We start from the raw sequence: 15,730 nt of genomic DNA, 5'->3' as shown, positions 1-15,730 counted from the left end.
GTGTCCTGAGGAGGGAGGGGAGAGGAGGGGACGGGAGGGGGTGGGGGCATTCAATACATGAGGAGACCCACGTGACTCTCTTTTAAATTCCTGTTTCCCTGCAGCGCGATTTGTCAGAGGAGGACGGTGTCTGCTCGTCCGCCTTGCTCCTCCTCATCGGTTCATTCCGGGCTCACAGAAGGTGCCTCCAAGGACCTGACTTCCAGCCAGCGTCGTTCCCCTCCCCTCCCTCTCCTCATCATGTTGCTAATATAGTTTGGAGCTCGTCTTCTACCTTGTTTTTTTTGTTTTGTTTTTTGTTTTCTGTTTTTCCTCTGTTGCTGAAAGCAACCAGCAGTGAGGAGGTTCGTCCGTGAGGCGCAGAAGAGTGCAACACTGGACTGGAAAGCAGCAAGACTGCAGGGATACAATAACAGCCCGCTTTTGTTCCTTTCAAAGCTCGGACACTAGAAGAGAGAGACGGGCGGAAAGTGCTGCTGCAGCCCTGAGCCAGTAGAGTCCTCGACTTGCAGGGTCTCCCCTCCAGAAACAGAACCATGTCCTCCACCAAATTCAAGAAGGACAAGGAGATCATCGCGGACTATGAGACCCAAGTGAAAGGTGCGGTTGTGTGCATGCGTGCGTGCGTGTGTGTGCGTGCATGTGTGTATTGTCTCTGCAGGTCTCTGACCAATCGCCAGGTTATCAACCTTTTGTATTTTCCTCACGTTTGTGTCATATGCTGCAATATATTTTGAAGCATGTAGACAGACAACAGACCACCAGGATGCCCCCCAGCTATTTAGATTTTCTCCCCTGTGCTCCTCTCATCTCCAGAGGGATTGTGTGTGTGTGTGTGTGTGTGTGTGTGTGTGTGTGCTGAATGTTGATAATGTGGTTAGAACCTTGGCTCTGCTCGCTTTGTTGCCGGGTAAAATAATCCCCATGTTAAAACCAGTACAGGATGGAAGACTGGCTGCACCTCCACATTTTTTTTTGTGAGGGGGTGGGTGGGTGGGTGAGTGTTTGCCTTCCAGTGTGGTTAAAAGATGGTCAAATACTTGGGAATTGCTTTCAGTGCATGTCAAGTGAATGATGCCATGAAACCATAATGAGGCTTTGTGAATGGCGTGTGATGACAGCTTTTCCACGATCACACTGGTCAGGTCTGGGCTCAGGTTGTGTCACCAGTGGGTTGTGCTTCCTCCCCTCTCACCTGGCAACATGCACCATTTGGCTTCATGTCACTTGTTTTCTCCTCTGGAAAATGATTTCGCTTTTTGGATTCTGAAATCGGAGGGACAGATCAGAGAGTGATGGGTTGCTGTGATCATTTAGCTTTGAGGAAGCCGTATTAGTGATGAAGCATTTGCTTCACGTTTATCCCCAACAGCGTCCATGGGGTCAGTTAAAGGTTGATGTCCGTCACAGTTTTAGCTAAACATGTAGGATGTAGCATGTTGGAAACTATTTTAATGGAGTGATCAACCAACGCGTGATAAGTGGCACCATATTCAGCTGCGTTGTGTTAAAATGAAGTGGCACATTGTACAGAGAGAGAGAGAGAGAGAAAGAGAGAGAGAGAGAGAGAGAGAGAGAGAGAGAGAGCACTCTGATGTGGAGCCAGCGTTTCCCTAAGTGGAGCTGGGGTTCAGTTTCAAGGCCCTGGACCCATTACTAACACTCTCACTCTTAGTGGTTTCACTTATGTTATGCCTCAGGGGCTTTAACCGATCACCCCCCACCCCACCCCCCACCCAAGTCATGAACTGGTGCACTGGTACCAGACCTCTGGATGCTTTAAATGTGAGCAGTGTGGTTGTTTCTTTATTCAGAAAATTGCTCTAACATGTGAACACGTCTTGTTTCATCAATGCCCGGCTTATTCTTCTGCTTAACCGCTTGACTCCGGGACATTTTTTTGTTGTTTTTTTTTTGGGGGATCATTCTGGCATCAATTATTCAGCTTAGATCCCACTGTGTTGTGGGAGTAATGCTCTTGTTTCAGTGCCAGGCCCCCCCCCGTCTGCCCCTGTTTGTATGAGCCAGGGCCCTTGAACTGTAAGAGGAAGAGAGGGATGTTAATTTATGGTTCTCATTGACAGCTGATGTGGAGGCTTCAGACTCTCCTGCTGCAGACATGTACCACCTCACAACAATAGCTGTGATAGGAGTGAGTCCTAATGAAATTCAGTTTGGAAATTGCACCTGTCTTATTTTGACTTATTGCTTAACGTGTAAATGGCAGAAGGGGCCAAATCATCAGTGTGTCATTGATTGGGTCATAACAAGATGGCAAGGTTGCTTTATTATGTATGAGGACTAATAGATGTGTGTGTGTGTGTGTGTGTGTATGTATGTATGTATCTGTCTGTCTGTCTGTCTATCTATCTATCTATCTATCTATCTATCTATCTATCTATCTATCTATCTATCTATCTATCTATCTATCTATCTATCTATCTATCTATCTATCTATCTGTCTGTCTGTCTGTCTGTCTGTCTATCTATATGTGTGTATATTTATATATGTGTGTGTGTGTGTGTGTATAATCACTTGGTTCTAACAGCAGGTTGAATGAAGCAGAATGCTGCTAGTGCCATGAAAAACACACACTCAGTTAGATGTCCAAGAGAGAGAAAACACGTCATCACGTAAAAATGAACGAAATACATGTAATCATTTGTTATTGTAACAGAACTGCAAAGTCTTTGCTATTAATGAATTCTTGACAACCCTCGGGGCTGCTTGCCAAAGCCCAGGTCTCTGAAGGACCATGGGAGATGGTGTTCACTTTATTCAAGCTGCTCAGCTGGCAGATCCGGCATTACCATGTCAATAGAGAGGGCTCATAGACCGAACAGAGTGAGGTCGACTGGCTCGGACTGCAGCTAATCACTCTGTGGTTGCTGGACTAGGATCTACCCCTCTCCTGTTTGCCAGTTTTACAAGGTTCAGGCAGCGTGTGAAATGTTGCTCTCAAGCTTAACCATCAACAGCTGTTTGACATTTACACATCAGGTTCTTAGACTCAAATATGATTTCAGAGTAAACTAAGACTTACCCCTGCGCTGGTGGGTGGGTGGGTTTACAAGAATGAATTGAACCTTCCCTCACTCAACAAAACTGGACCTGGTTGGCTTTGTTAGATCAGAAAATATTGTACTGACCCAATGAAGATCCATTATGGACAGAAATGTTGCTTGTTTTTCCTGAAAGATATTCAAGGCTGTGGGATGGAGGCATTTCTCAGTAAACAGCTTGTGATTGAATCAATCCAATATCATAATATATGCTATATTTTTAGTCTTGTGGACTTGTTAGCTCTGAAATGGGACCCGTCCATTCAAGTGTGGAGTGTGCCCATGGGGAGACGGTGTGAAACCGTTTGTTTTATGTTCCCTGAATAAGACTCTGCAGTGGATCACTAATTCTTTGGAGTTCAATGGAGCATTACTTTGCTTGACTTGTGGCGTACTGGAAGCAGCCAATTCCAGTGTTTTGCAGATTAATGTCAGTATAATCGATGTTCCTCTGGTGTCTCTAAAGTCAGGTTTACTAACATCCTTTGTTGTGGTTAGTTGAAATATCCCTTTTTGGCCTTGGCGGTTCCTAGATGTAACCATTGTCTGACTCAGGCACAGCCACACCAGTCATCACTCATGTTGACACACACACTCACACACACACACACACACACACACACACACACACACACACACACACACACAGCAGCGGGGCTGATGAAAATGACTCAGGGCTTTCACTTGTTTATACAAACAAGCGCTCTAACGCTCTAATCAGCGAAATGAATGCAAAGAACAGCTCAGGGATGTTTCTGAGTGTCATATAGATGAACATATCAATGTAAACACACACACATACACACACACACACACACTCTCTCTCTCTCTCACATATCCAGGTACCACTGAAAAGAGGCATATCTCAGTTCCCTCTAGTTGCAGGATGTAATTAATGAATGTTTTCCTGAAGTATAAATGTTTGTGATCAACTTGGAGTTGAACAGAAGCCTGGTACCTATAAATGCCTGGTGTGGCTTGTTTTTATGGCTTTATATGACAATTACCCCTGAAAAGAAACGCTAATGAGAACGTTGTGAGAAACTAGGTGTGTCTGTGTTTGTTGTGGCTTCAGGCTACAGACAACAGCGTCTCTGCTGAGATAAATAAACCGTTCACGGTTGGTAGCATTCGTTAGCAAAGCAGCAATGATTACCAAACACAGCCTGTGGTCACTTTCCTAACTACGTGTCAACTCAGGTTTATTAGTGGTTCTGTATGTGTTGATGTCTGAGCTGCTTCCAGGTCAGAGCTTGTTCATATTAATATCATGAGCTGGCTGCATGGAGCTCATGGATGAACTCTTGGTGGAGCAGCTTTTTTCCTCTGTGGTCCAGTAGAGTTATTTGTGTGTGTGTGTGTGTGTGTGTGTGTGTGTGTGTGTGTGTGTGTGTGTGTACACACATACAGTCAAGCAAACAAGTAGTTTTTAGACACTGTGTTGCTGACTCAACATTTAAAATATCACAGTATTTTAGACGTAATTTGCAGTATGTAACTATAATCGTGGAGACTTGAGGGCCACGCAACTGCAAATAAACTTACTTCAAAGTAACACTAAATCCCGACCATCAAATACTAAAACAAATACCATTTATGGAATGGAAAAAATTGTTACTGCAATGTATTGCGTTGCTTACTTTGGCAAAGCGGTATTGATACACTGGTGCAAAATATCAACAAGGTCAATAACTGATACTTGTGGCCAATATTCAGTGGAATGTCTGTTTTCACGAGGTTTTAGCTAAGACTCCCCCCTTGTTTACAGTAATTGAATAGATAATTTCTGCTTTTTCTCCTTTTTAAATTTTGTCTTCTGTCACAGATAAGGGGGACGTATCGTCGATGAATTGCTACAAGTACACTGTGGAATGTGTGCGTTGTTTCAGCAGTGTTATCAACGTTGCGTGATAGTTTGGTATCTTCAGCTACTCTGTAATTCACACCCCCCCCCCCAACACCAATCAAATAATTACATTGAGAATTTGATGTATAAATGGTAAAAGGGTAAACGCGTGTGCACGTTGCCATTCTGCCTCTCTGATCTGTATAAACCCATGATGAATGCAGCATCTGTCACTTGTTTCACCAGGAATGGAGAGATAATCAGCCTTTCATGACACTGGTGATCTGACGGGGGAGATTATTTACCACAGAATAGTATTTGGGTTTGTGTGCTGAAGTTGACAAAGGTCCATTTAAACCATTTCAGTCTCTTGGTTATTCAGTGCCAGTCGGTGCATGGTTTCACTTCTCATTTCTTTCAGTCGCGCTTGTTGAATAGCTGTTATTTAATGTGACACTGGAGAATTATCACAAATCCGGTTATGAGCAGCGGCTGGTTGGGTGATTCATGGCTGGTCACAAAGTTGTTGGATTTTCTGATTTAAAACAAAAGTAAAAAAACAAACAAACCCAAACAAACAAAAAAACATGGTTACAAAACATTATTATTGAATGTGAAAGAATTGAATGATGAACAAATACAAAACAATTTACCAAATATAATCAGATTATTTTCTAGTGTCTTTCTTCTGATGTACTAAGAGTTACTCTAATTGTCGAGTCAGTACTTTCTATTCCTCATAATGTAAGATCATGTACGTATTCAAAACTTATGTTGAACGAAATTTGAAGTATATCTTTAATATTTTCTCCCGTGTGCCGACGCGTCAGATTTCGGATTGTAACCGCAGTTGATGGCTGATTTTTTTTCAAATCACAAATGCAGATATTTAGTAAAAAAGGCTTATACAAAAACAAAAACAGTAAATGTTGCTTTGAGGTAAGCAGTCAGATAGTTTCACAATTTCCTGTCAATTATCAGTCACCCAATGTCAGATGCACCAGCTCAGCAAAATTTTGATAAAAAAAAAGAAGAACTTCCTGTTGAGAGACAGTCACTTTTAGAAACAGGGACGCTGTACTAAAATAGCTCCTCAATGAGTTTGAAGTTCACGCTGTTAGATGAACTTCATCATGTACCACAATAGCCTTCAGACAATTAAAGAGCTGCACCCAATTGACCCACTGCTGAGGATAGAAATAGAAGCATATGCGGCACACACTCATTAGACAGCATGAGACAGAAAAATGTGGCTTTTTTAAAGGAATATTTGTGTTAATGAACCATCTTCTCAGTCAGTGTAACATGCGGTCTGTTAAGTGTATAAACAACTTGTTTAACAGTCTAAAACACGAGGATGTCAGATCAACGAAGACTAGAAAAAAGCAAAATGTAGAAGCAAGTGTGATGTCACTGATCAGTTTGTGGACTGATGTCATCCGGTGATGTATCGGGCCCTTTGCAGTTGTCGTGAAAGGGGAATTCATTTTGACTTTGTAGTCAGGCATGTTGGCGCCTCCAATCATCAGTGTGTTTGAATGAGACAAGAAATTACAGTTCAGAGATATTCTTACAGGAATATACCAAGATATGATGCAAATATGATGATGATATCCGGGTGATAGCCTCGACGTATGGCAGATTTCATCTTTGGTTCTCCAGCTCCAGGATGGAACCACAGTAATACACCGTAACACATACATGATTAATATCACATGTTTCTCATTTCCTAGTCCGATAGAGATATGGTGCATATCAACAAAAGACGGGATATGCAGTGGAAGTGGTTCTGTTCTCTTAAGAATTCCAGAGATATTTAACTGTGTTACTTCTGGATCCTGGACCTGTCCATGCAGTAAGGGCTGTAACGCTATTTGAGTGCTTGAACCCATTTTTCTATTTGGATTGACTTGTTTTTGCTACCATTCCCTAGTGGCCACTAGAGGAACTGCAGATTTTAGGCTGGCGTCACTTTTTAGCCCAGCAGTTTGGTGCTTGCTTAAAGTCAAAACAGCAGTTGGCCAATGATTTTTCTTTTTTGTAAATGTTTTCAATGATCAGTTTTGAAAATGTCTCATCTGTCTAGAGTAACAGATTCAGCTCTAGTTAAATATTAAAACTGCCATAATGGTGTCTCTAAAATGACCGTCAAATTAATTAAACGTTCTACGAATGACTATTAGTTCTGGTTGTAACTGAGTCTTTATTCAACAGAATCTCACTCATTTTCACTCACCTTCAGACAGTAAAAAGCTGCACTGGTCTTGGCATGTGGAGCTTTTGCTGAGTAGGCACACTTACCATATCAACATAAGTGGATTTTTCATTTTTAAATGACATATTTGATTTGATGTACCACTGGCTTGATAAGATGCTGGTGGCCTTATCAGCATCGTAGACACATTTCCTCCATTACACACACGTGCATGTGCCTCCTCACTCAACGCTGCCACCCATCCACATCCATCAGACTTCATCTCCTCTCCAATAAGATGCTCCTTAGGGACTATTGCACACCCATGTTGCCATGGAGACAGGTCTCAGCCTAGCCCTGCAGAGCTGGATCCTGGATACATTTGTGATGGACAGCTAAGGGTTTGTTTCCGGTTTGTGGCTCATGCTCGGGGTTTTTTCCTAAATTATCACACTCGTGTTATGTGCCAGCGATAGAGGAGAGACTCGTCATACATGAAGCATTTTCCCTCCTTTGCACTGTGACATTTAGGGACAATACAGTATGAAAGACATTCTTTGCTTTTGGCTTGATTGATTTTAGTAAGACATAACATCCAAACCTGTTCAACTAGCAGCATATCAGGAGGATTAAGAGTGAGCGACGACTGCTGAGACTGACAGCTGACATGTGGGTTCATCAGTTTGACCCCTGACAGCCATTGATCGTTCTCAGGTGCTGCTGTCTGATCTTCATATGCTGCAGTGATCAGGGGTTAATGAGAGAACAGATGAGATGGAGACAGACGGAAGAAAACTGGAACTGACATCAGGAACATGCCCTCGTCAATCCAGTATTGCATTAATCATTAAAGGATTAAAAAGAGAACATGGAAGTGCGGGATTAGTTCAGTGACTGGAACTTGTATTATGAGTACAAGGGACGCACAGAGTGAATTAAAGGTCTCCATAAAGGTTGTGTTTGTCGGTGTGTCTGCTTTTCATGTGAATTTGGCTCTGCAGCATGGAGCCCAGATACTGCAGAGTTAGGGATTAGGTTAGTGAATTTGGCTCCGAGTTGCTTTTGTCTGGGGTGTACGTTTGTGTGTGTGTGTGTGTGTGTGTGTGTACGTGTTTTTACGAATGCCCAAGGACATTATAGAGTATAGAGCAGGGGTGTCCAAACTGGTCCAGAAAGGGCCGGTGTGGCTGCAGGTTTTCATTCCACCCGAGCAAAAGCAACACCTGATTCTACTTAAATCAACTAAGCTGTGTCCACACAGCTCATTGGTTGGATCAGGTGTTGCTTTTGCTTGGTTGGAATGAAAACCTGCAGCCACACCGGCCCTTACTGGACTGGTTTGGACACCCCTGGTATAGAGTATAATACCATCCAAGGTTGGTTGTGATTTATTTATCCCCATAACACATAGACATGTAGTACTTCCCTTCACACTCTCCAACATCCTGCAACAATATCCTACTGGAAAAAGTGAAAATGTAAATTTAGACTAACCGTGCTTATGATTGTCTGAGGAGAGAACAGAGTTACACACCACCACGCTTCACTTTTGTCTGCTCTGCCCTGAAAGGAACTTCCCTGCTTCCCTTGCGCCCTCAATTTGCTGCAGAATATCCCTGTAATTCATTCATTCATTCATTTATTCATTCATTCATTCACTCATATATTCATCCATTATCTGTACCACTTGGAGGAGGGCTACCCCTCGGACATGTCACTAGCGCAATGTATAGAAACACCATTCACACCTTCACACTCATTGGAATCTTCCAGTAAACGCTTGGGTTTTTGGTCTGTGTGCCCCCCAAAACACACACACACACACACACACACACACACACACACACACACACACAAACCAGACCCTCATTTTCTGTACTTGTGGCCTCTTAAACAGGCTGGTTTGCAATAAAAAGTGACTTCATTGCATTTAGTTGCTCATTTCAATGAAATGCAAGTTTTTATTTGCATCAGATATTATGGCTGAATGTCATTCAGAGTTGATTATTTGATACCAGTTTGTTGGCTTTGATACAGGTTCCTGAATGATGCTTTTTTTGAAAATGGAAAATCAATTTTAACAAAATGAAAATTGTATTACATTTCAAGTCTTTGGTTATAGTTTTCAGCTCCATGGAATTTTCACAAAAAACAATTTACCAAAATGTGGTTTTAACTTAATTTGTCTGGTTTTGTGTTTCAGCACGTTAGCATATTTCCCCTCAAACAATAAAAAAATAAGCCATAACTTGGAAGTATGACAGCTCAGGGAGAAAAGCGAGCTTTTATGGATATGTTGACTTCTGTGTTAAACACAAATATAACTGAGAGCGTTGTGAACTGTCCACTGTAACTTGCTATAATTCCATTGTTTTTTTTATTAGTTAGTTGCCTATTATTGTTAATATGTGTGTGTGTGTGTGCTGGGGTGAGGGGGGGAGTTCGATGGGCTGACTGACATATTATCATTTTGAGCATTCCAGGATACATTTGAGAAACACTGGAACACTGATCCACCCCAGTGATACAATGTCGTATCAGCGGCAAACTGGTTCAAAGCTATGGCGAGACACAGCTGGCGGTACAGGATTTTGTCTGCAAGGGTCAAAGGTCAGGGATCTCTCACATCCTACCATTGTTTTCAGAGGTTTTTCCTGTTCTGTCGGGAGACCGACTTCCCCTGCGTTTTCAATTCCTGTCTCTGAACGGTGTCAGAGAAACGATCTGGAGCAGGTGTCCTGTGGAAGTCACTTGCGATGATGATGATGTATTGACTTGAGGTCATGAATGTGCTCAAAATGTGTCATAACAAAACTGTAGTGAGATGCAGCGCAGCACCTGGGCAGATTACTGACTTATAATCAGCATAGCTGGTTATCAAGACTTGATCTAGATGTTGATACAAACACTGGAGACATCAAGTACATGTGGAAGATGCACGCGCACAAACACAAATCTATCCTCATATATCTTAAACTTCACGAATCCTGTTGATGGACAAAAATATTCCTGCGTTTAAATCCTGGTCTACAGTTAAAGAGGGAAAAAAAAGCTCTTGATTCCAAAGGATCTGAGAAGTGTAATAATACGACTCTGTCATTAGATTAGCGTTCCAGAAAAGAGCTGATTAGAAATATTATTGGATTAATGTGGCTTTTTGGATTTAATTTTGCTTTTGCTAAACATCTGCAGGTTAAGAGAGGTAATGCACCAAATTTAATGACTGAATATTTGATGTACGAAACAGTTCAGAAGCAGCGGGACAGGGGAACACGCCTGGAGAGCACAGAGAGGTTATTTGTCATTGTATGCTTAGTAAGAACCAGGTCAGAATTATAGTATTATCGCTTTCAAAGCTGGACCTTCTTTTCCCATATTTGTTAGGTCTGAATGATTAACAGGGATTAACATTTTAGGAATTAGTCTGTTATTGATTGACATTTAGATCTGTATAAGTGCTCCAATGGCCATGAACGCAAGACTACTGTAACAGCAATGGTTTATTATAAGTGTCTGATGTTATTAAGGAAAAGATCCCTGCAGAGATAAAAATGCATCTAAAAGGCACTTACATGAGTTAGAGGGAGAAGTCGGGGGGGGGGCATAAATAAAAAAAAACCTGTGATTTGTAATTTTTTTTCCATGTTGCTTCTAATAGTGCCAAAAGTTAAAAATGGACAAAAGCATTTCTGCCAGATAAATTTGAGAAGAAATCCTGCACCAAAGCACTTTTTAAGACCTGCTGCAGTTAACATTCTTTTAATGGCCTTGCAACAGAATAACAGCCAAAATAATCTCTCAGTAGTCGTACTTCCAGAACATTCTAATCACTAACTGTCAGTGGCTAAACAAGCCCTTGTAGTGGGCACTCTGGTGCAGGCGAATCTCTCATCGCAGCTGTTTTGTGGTTATTATGGTGTTCTCCGTCTCACTCAGTCGTTGAGTGATTTCATTTATACTCCCCCATTATTCATGTAAACCTAAAAAATATGATCAAATGGAGGTTAAATATAACAATCTTCCAGTGTCCAGTGAACAAACTGAATGTGTTGTTGCATCTCAAAATATTCGAACCATTTTAGGATAAATGCATCATTCAGACCAAAAAAGGAGAGCCTTTATTTATGATTCCGCCATTGTTAAACCACATTTCTGCTACTCTCTCTTTTCTCCAGCTGTCTTTTCTTCTCTAAAGAAAAAGCAGATGGCTCCATCTCTAAATAGAAACACATAGAGAGGCAACACACGCACGCGCACACACACACACACACACACACACACACACACACACACACACACACACACACACACAGTCGGTCAACCACAGATAATTAATGCACGCTTAATCAAGCAACAAATTTAAAGAGATAAGTCTTATTTTTTGGAAGATTGTTCAAGTAGTTCAACCTGCAAGAAGAGTTTCTTTCCCATAAACCCACAGATGCACAAGCTTAAACGTAATTTTTTATTTCTCAAATTAAGGTTCAAGAGGATCAAATGAGCCCTCGTCTTAGTAGATTGTCTTCTTGGCTCTTTAACAATCTATCGTGTTAATTGTTTGATGCTAACAGGCCGACAGTTGTTCTTGTTTGATTCCGTGAAGTAATGAGGTTGATTCATTTTTACATCATATTTAATTTAGAAACAATAAAGGAAAAGAAAAACCAGAGCAATTAATTTGAAACTGGGGCATCCATCTTTAGCGTGATCACACAGAAACGTGTATTCGTAAAAGAAGTTGAGGCGCGTCATGTGTTCTTGATGTGTTGATCTGCTACTCTGGTTTTGGTAGCAGAAACAATGCTATAAATGCGTGTATGAAAAGACAAACAATCCTTGTCACTGCAATAGCGCTATTCCTCTTCCTCTCCCTCACAGATTGAGATTAAGAGTCAGGGAGTGAAGCTGCTCACAGAGCTGGGAATACTTCAATAATTCTCCAATTGCTCATGGTTTCTCAGAGGGAAGAGCACACTTCTGGTGCGTGTGACCTATTTTTCCAAACTCATCTGTCAAACGTGCATTCAGAGCTGCAGTTGGTGGTTCAGAGTTCCCTTTTGTTAGAGGCTGAGCGTCTTCCCTGACACTCACCCACATCTGTGCCACATTTTCCTCAGGTGTTTTTCTCTAGCTTACCTGCTACGGCACTGTTTCATTCCTTGTTCAAAGGTGCAATTTTTAGATGTACTGAACAAGCTAGCGCTTCGTATGTCACAGTCAGTATAAATACAGGGCTGGTATCTGACCCGAAATTAGGATGCCTAACACTACATTTCTAGAAGCGAGGCAACATAGACTTCCTTACCTTGAGCTCAGGAATAAAATCTCTAGATTTACCTGACAGTTTGCATTCCAATAATCCGTTTGTTTCTTCCTGAGATTGGCTGACCTGGACCACTGCTCGCTCACTCTGCCACACTAGTCATGTGTCCAATTAATCAACTATGAAGAAGAATTTAAATGGAATTTTTCAAAATGTTGCACAAACACAGAAAGAAAAGGAAATCTGAATGAAACATGTTTTCATCAACTGGTTTGGAGCGACTAGGCTAACCAACACATACAGTATAGGTGTTGGGAAGGTTCTGGGCTATGCCATGCTTGACTGTAACAGACCACATGCATGTAAGAAAGATGTAGAGATGTCCTGAGATGTTACTGTCAGCGAGTATTGCCGTCCCAAAGAAAAGACAAAGTTTGGGAAAATGGGGTTAAGTAGAAACAGCCGCACGGTCAGTGACATGAGTGAAAGATTTGCAGTGTCGGTGCTGTGGTAAAATTGAATGACTCTTTCTGAGCCGTTTCCATCCAACATTTCTAATGAGGTACTAAAATGTGAATCAAAACAGACAGAAGTTCGACAACTGTCTGAATGTGACTGCAGAGAGAGAGAGAGAGAGAGAGAGAAAGAGAGAGAGAGAGAGAGAGGGAAAGAGAGAGGGGGAGAGAGGTAAACAAATATTGCACCGCAAAACCAGGCCGATACCTATGAAGACACTTTTGACTGGACTGATGTAGTAAAGTGTTATCACAGAGTTCTCACGCAGGGCTCGCGCTAATTCTAAGCCCATCAGAGCTGTGAGGAAGAGGGAGGCCCCCAGGATAAAAAGGGAGGGCTGGGACAGCGGTTAACCACACAGTGAATCATGCTGCTCCAGGCTGTAGCCAGGCGGCACAACATCACAGGCAGAGAGAGAGAAAGAGGACTCTCCTGCACAACATCACTGCTTCATTCCAAATGACAAGTTCCCTCAGCAGTCGAGGCCTGTGTGCCTACACGGGGAGGGCTTGGCTCACCAAGTTACACCCTCAAAAGCCTGGAAACGCAGTCTTTGTTAATACTGGGGTTGTACTGTCGTTGTCATCCGTTCATGTGGTTGTCGCACGGTCGGGCTCAGCCATGTGTTTAATCCAAAACTTTTGTCCTTATTATTTAGGTTATAACTTGTAATTCAAGGATGGCGCAACATGAAGAAACTCAGGGAGTTCCATTCTGCTCACGAGCTGCACGTTCACTTTGTGCTTTCAACTGCTTCGCCGTGGTGATATCTTTGAGAAATAGATGAATCATAGCAAGAGTTTTTGAGTAAAGAAAAAAGTACTTGAGTGAACTAGACACATCAGTTCTGTACATGGGAGTACTGTATGCACGTTCTTGTTGAATTTTCTTACTTCACAATATGACAGTCCTACCAAAGAACTTTTGTTTTTTCTTACAATTTTTGATCAGAGGGAAAACCCGGAGAGCATACAAGCACAGGGATGAAAATGCTACATTTACTCGATGACATTTAATTCCCACTCTGCTTCAGAGAGTATCACAGTTGTATGTGACAGTGAAGAAATTTTAATGCGACGTGATCAAAAACATTTTGGTCTCTAATACAGGGTTCTCATTAGTACAGGAGGGTTCCTCCTTCTCAAGAAGTGACACCGCTCACCCTGTTCACTAAAGCTCTCTCCAAGAGGCTGCCTTTTCTTTTTTCCCCCTATGAAATAGGCCTTTCTGTGTTCCCGGAGTTGCAGATCAGGCTGCTGATGACAGCACTACAAAGAGGATTCAGGTTACTGGTGTGAGTTTCTATTGGCATGAAGGATGTGTAGTCTAGTAGCATCAGGTTCCTCTTGAGGAAATGTGTTACTCTACAATGGTGCCTGGTTCAAGTAGTGGAGTGCATTAGCTACTCATTAAACCAGTGTGTTCACAGAGTCGATATACACTCACACACACACACACACACACACACACACACACACACACACACATGGAGGTCATACACAGGTCATCTTACTGGCCTGGCATGTAGAACCATCTCTAAACCACTTTGGAAGGGTCGTTCGCTGCGGATGATAAGAATGAAGAAATTGTGATAAGTCTGTTATTATACATCATTACAGGACTTTGCATTTACTGACGGGTTTGAGAATACGTGTGTAATGTATATTTTTGTGGATTTGGGGTTTTTAATTTTTCACTTACTGTAAAATAAAGCTAAACGCTGACTATCATCCGCAGCTGCACACCGTACGCTATCAAGCTGGACATGGTCATATGTGAAACACATGGAAAGCCGATAAAGATATCAATTATACTTGCTTGGAAAAGACTTTGTGCACAGTGCTTACTCCAGAGCTGAAGGTGCCAGAAACTGCAAAAAGGACTGAATTTTACATGAAAGCCAAATTCTCAATCCTTATAATTCCTACAATTTACGAGTGTGTGAAAGTCATTTACTTGGAAATTGCAAGTGTTGCTTTAACAACATTTCATGATGATGCAGCACATTTGAATGACTATGATGGTTGTGCTCTACCAGGATATGTTGCGACCAGTCAACTGATATCTGTTTTGTTTGGTGTCTTGATGGACAGAGATCCGTAACCAGCTGGTGGAGCAGTTCAAATGTTTGGAGCAACAGTCGGAGTCTCGCATTCAGTTGCTTCAAGACCTGCAGGAGTTCTTCCGACGTAAAGCAGAGATTGAACTGGAATACTCCCGCAGTTTAGAGAAACTGGCCGAGAGGTTTTCCTCCAAGATCCGCAGCTCCAGGGAACACCAACAGTTCAAGTAAGTTCCTCAACCAGCAGAGCGAAAGAAAGTTCTTGCATTTGCTGCTGAAAATGTTGCAGTTGCCAACATTTTCTCTGATAACTGTAAAACGGCTTTAATGACGCTCCTGTCTTTGATCACAGTGCAGTGTAAAAGCGCAAAACAAAATACTCTTGATTATGTACTGTAAGGGAACATCTATTTTTAAATTCCAGTTCTTAATGACGCATTAGAGGTCAGCGAGTTCTAGCGTGGTGCTGAAGACGAATCTCATTGACGGTGTTTAAGACTGTTGATGAATGGAAAAAAACGAATCCACTGCACTCACAACGCTGTAAGTCAACACTTGCTGCACCATTACAGAGGCAAGGAAAGCTTTATGCTTCATTATGTGTTAAATTAAATCTATTGTGTACAAATGTAATAGGCTGTTTGTGAGTTCTGCATCACGTGTTGGATCAACATCAATCTGGAGGTTTATATTAAAACAACCACGTAGCTTTCTGATAGCTAGCAGCAATACTACAGCCACCGTAGAGTGTTTTTGATTTTTGACACTGAAACAGGAGAAACATTG

At 41.9% G+C, this 15,730-nt stretch overlaps 1 protein-coding gene across 2 annotated transcripts in view; it reads left to right on the top strand.

Moving 5' to 3' along the window:
* The window catches only part of srgap3 (SLIT-ROBO Rho GTPase activating protein 3), a 56,873-nt gene continuing 41,143 nt past the window's right edge, over nt 1-15,730 (top strand). For both annotated transcript variants that reach the window (XM_086199262.1, XM_086199263.1), the window contains exons 1-2: nt 1-600; nt 14,976-15,171. In XM_086199262.1, coding sequence (XP_086055388.1) covers nt 537-600; nt 14,976-15,171 — 260 coding nt within the window. In that variant the 5' untranslated portion in view covers nt 1-536. The remainder of the gene's footprint in view (nt 601-14,975; nt 15,172-15,730) is intronic.

The sequence above is a fragment of the Aulostomus chinensis genome, chromosome 3 (genome assembly GCF_037954235.1).
Source record: "Aulostomus chinensis isolate RoL2024-O1b breed Wild chromosome 3, RoL_Achi_v1.0, whole genome shotgun sequence".
Taxonomy (NCBI): Eukaryota; Metazoa; Chordata; class Actinopteri; order Syngnathiformes; family Aulostomidae; genus Aulostomus; species Aulostomus chinensis.
This window is presented reverse-complemented; position numbering and strand designations above follow the sequence as displayed.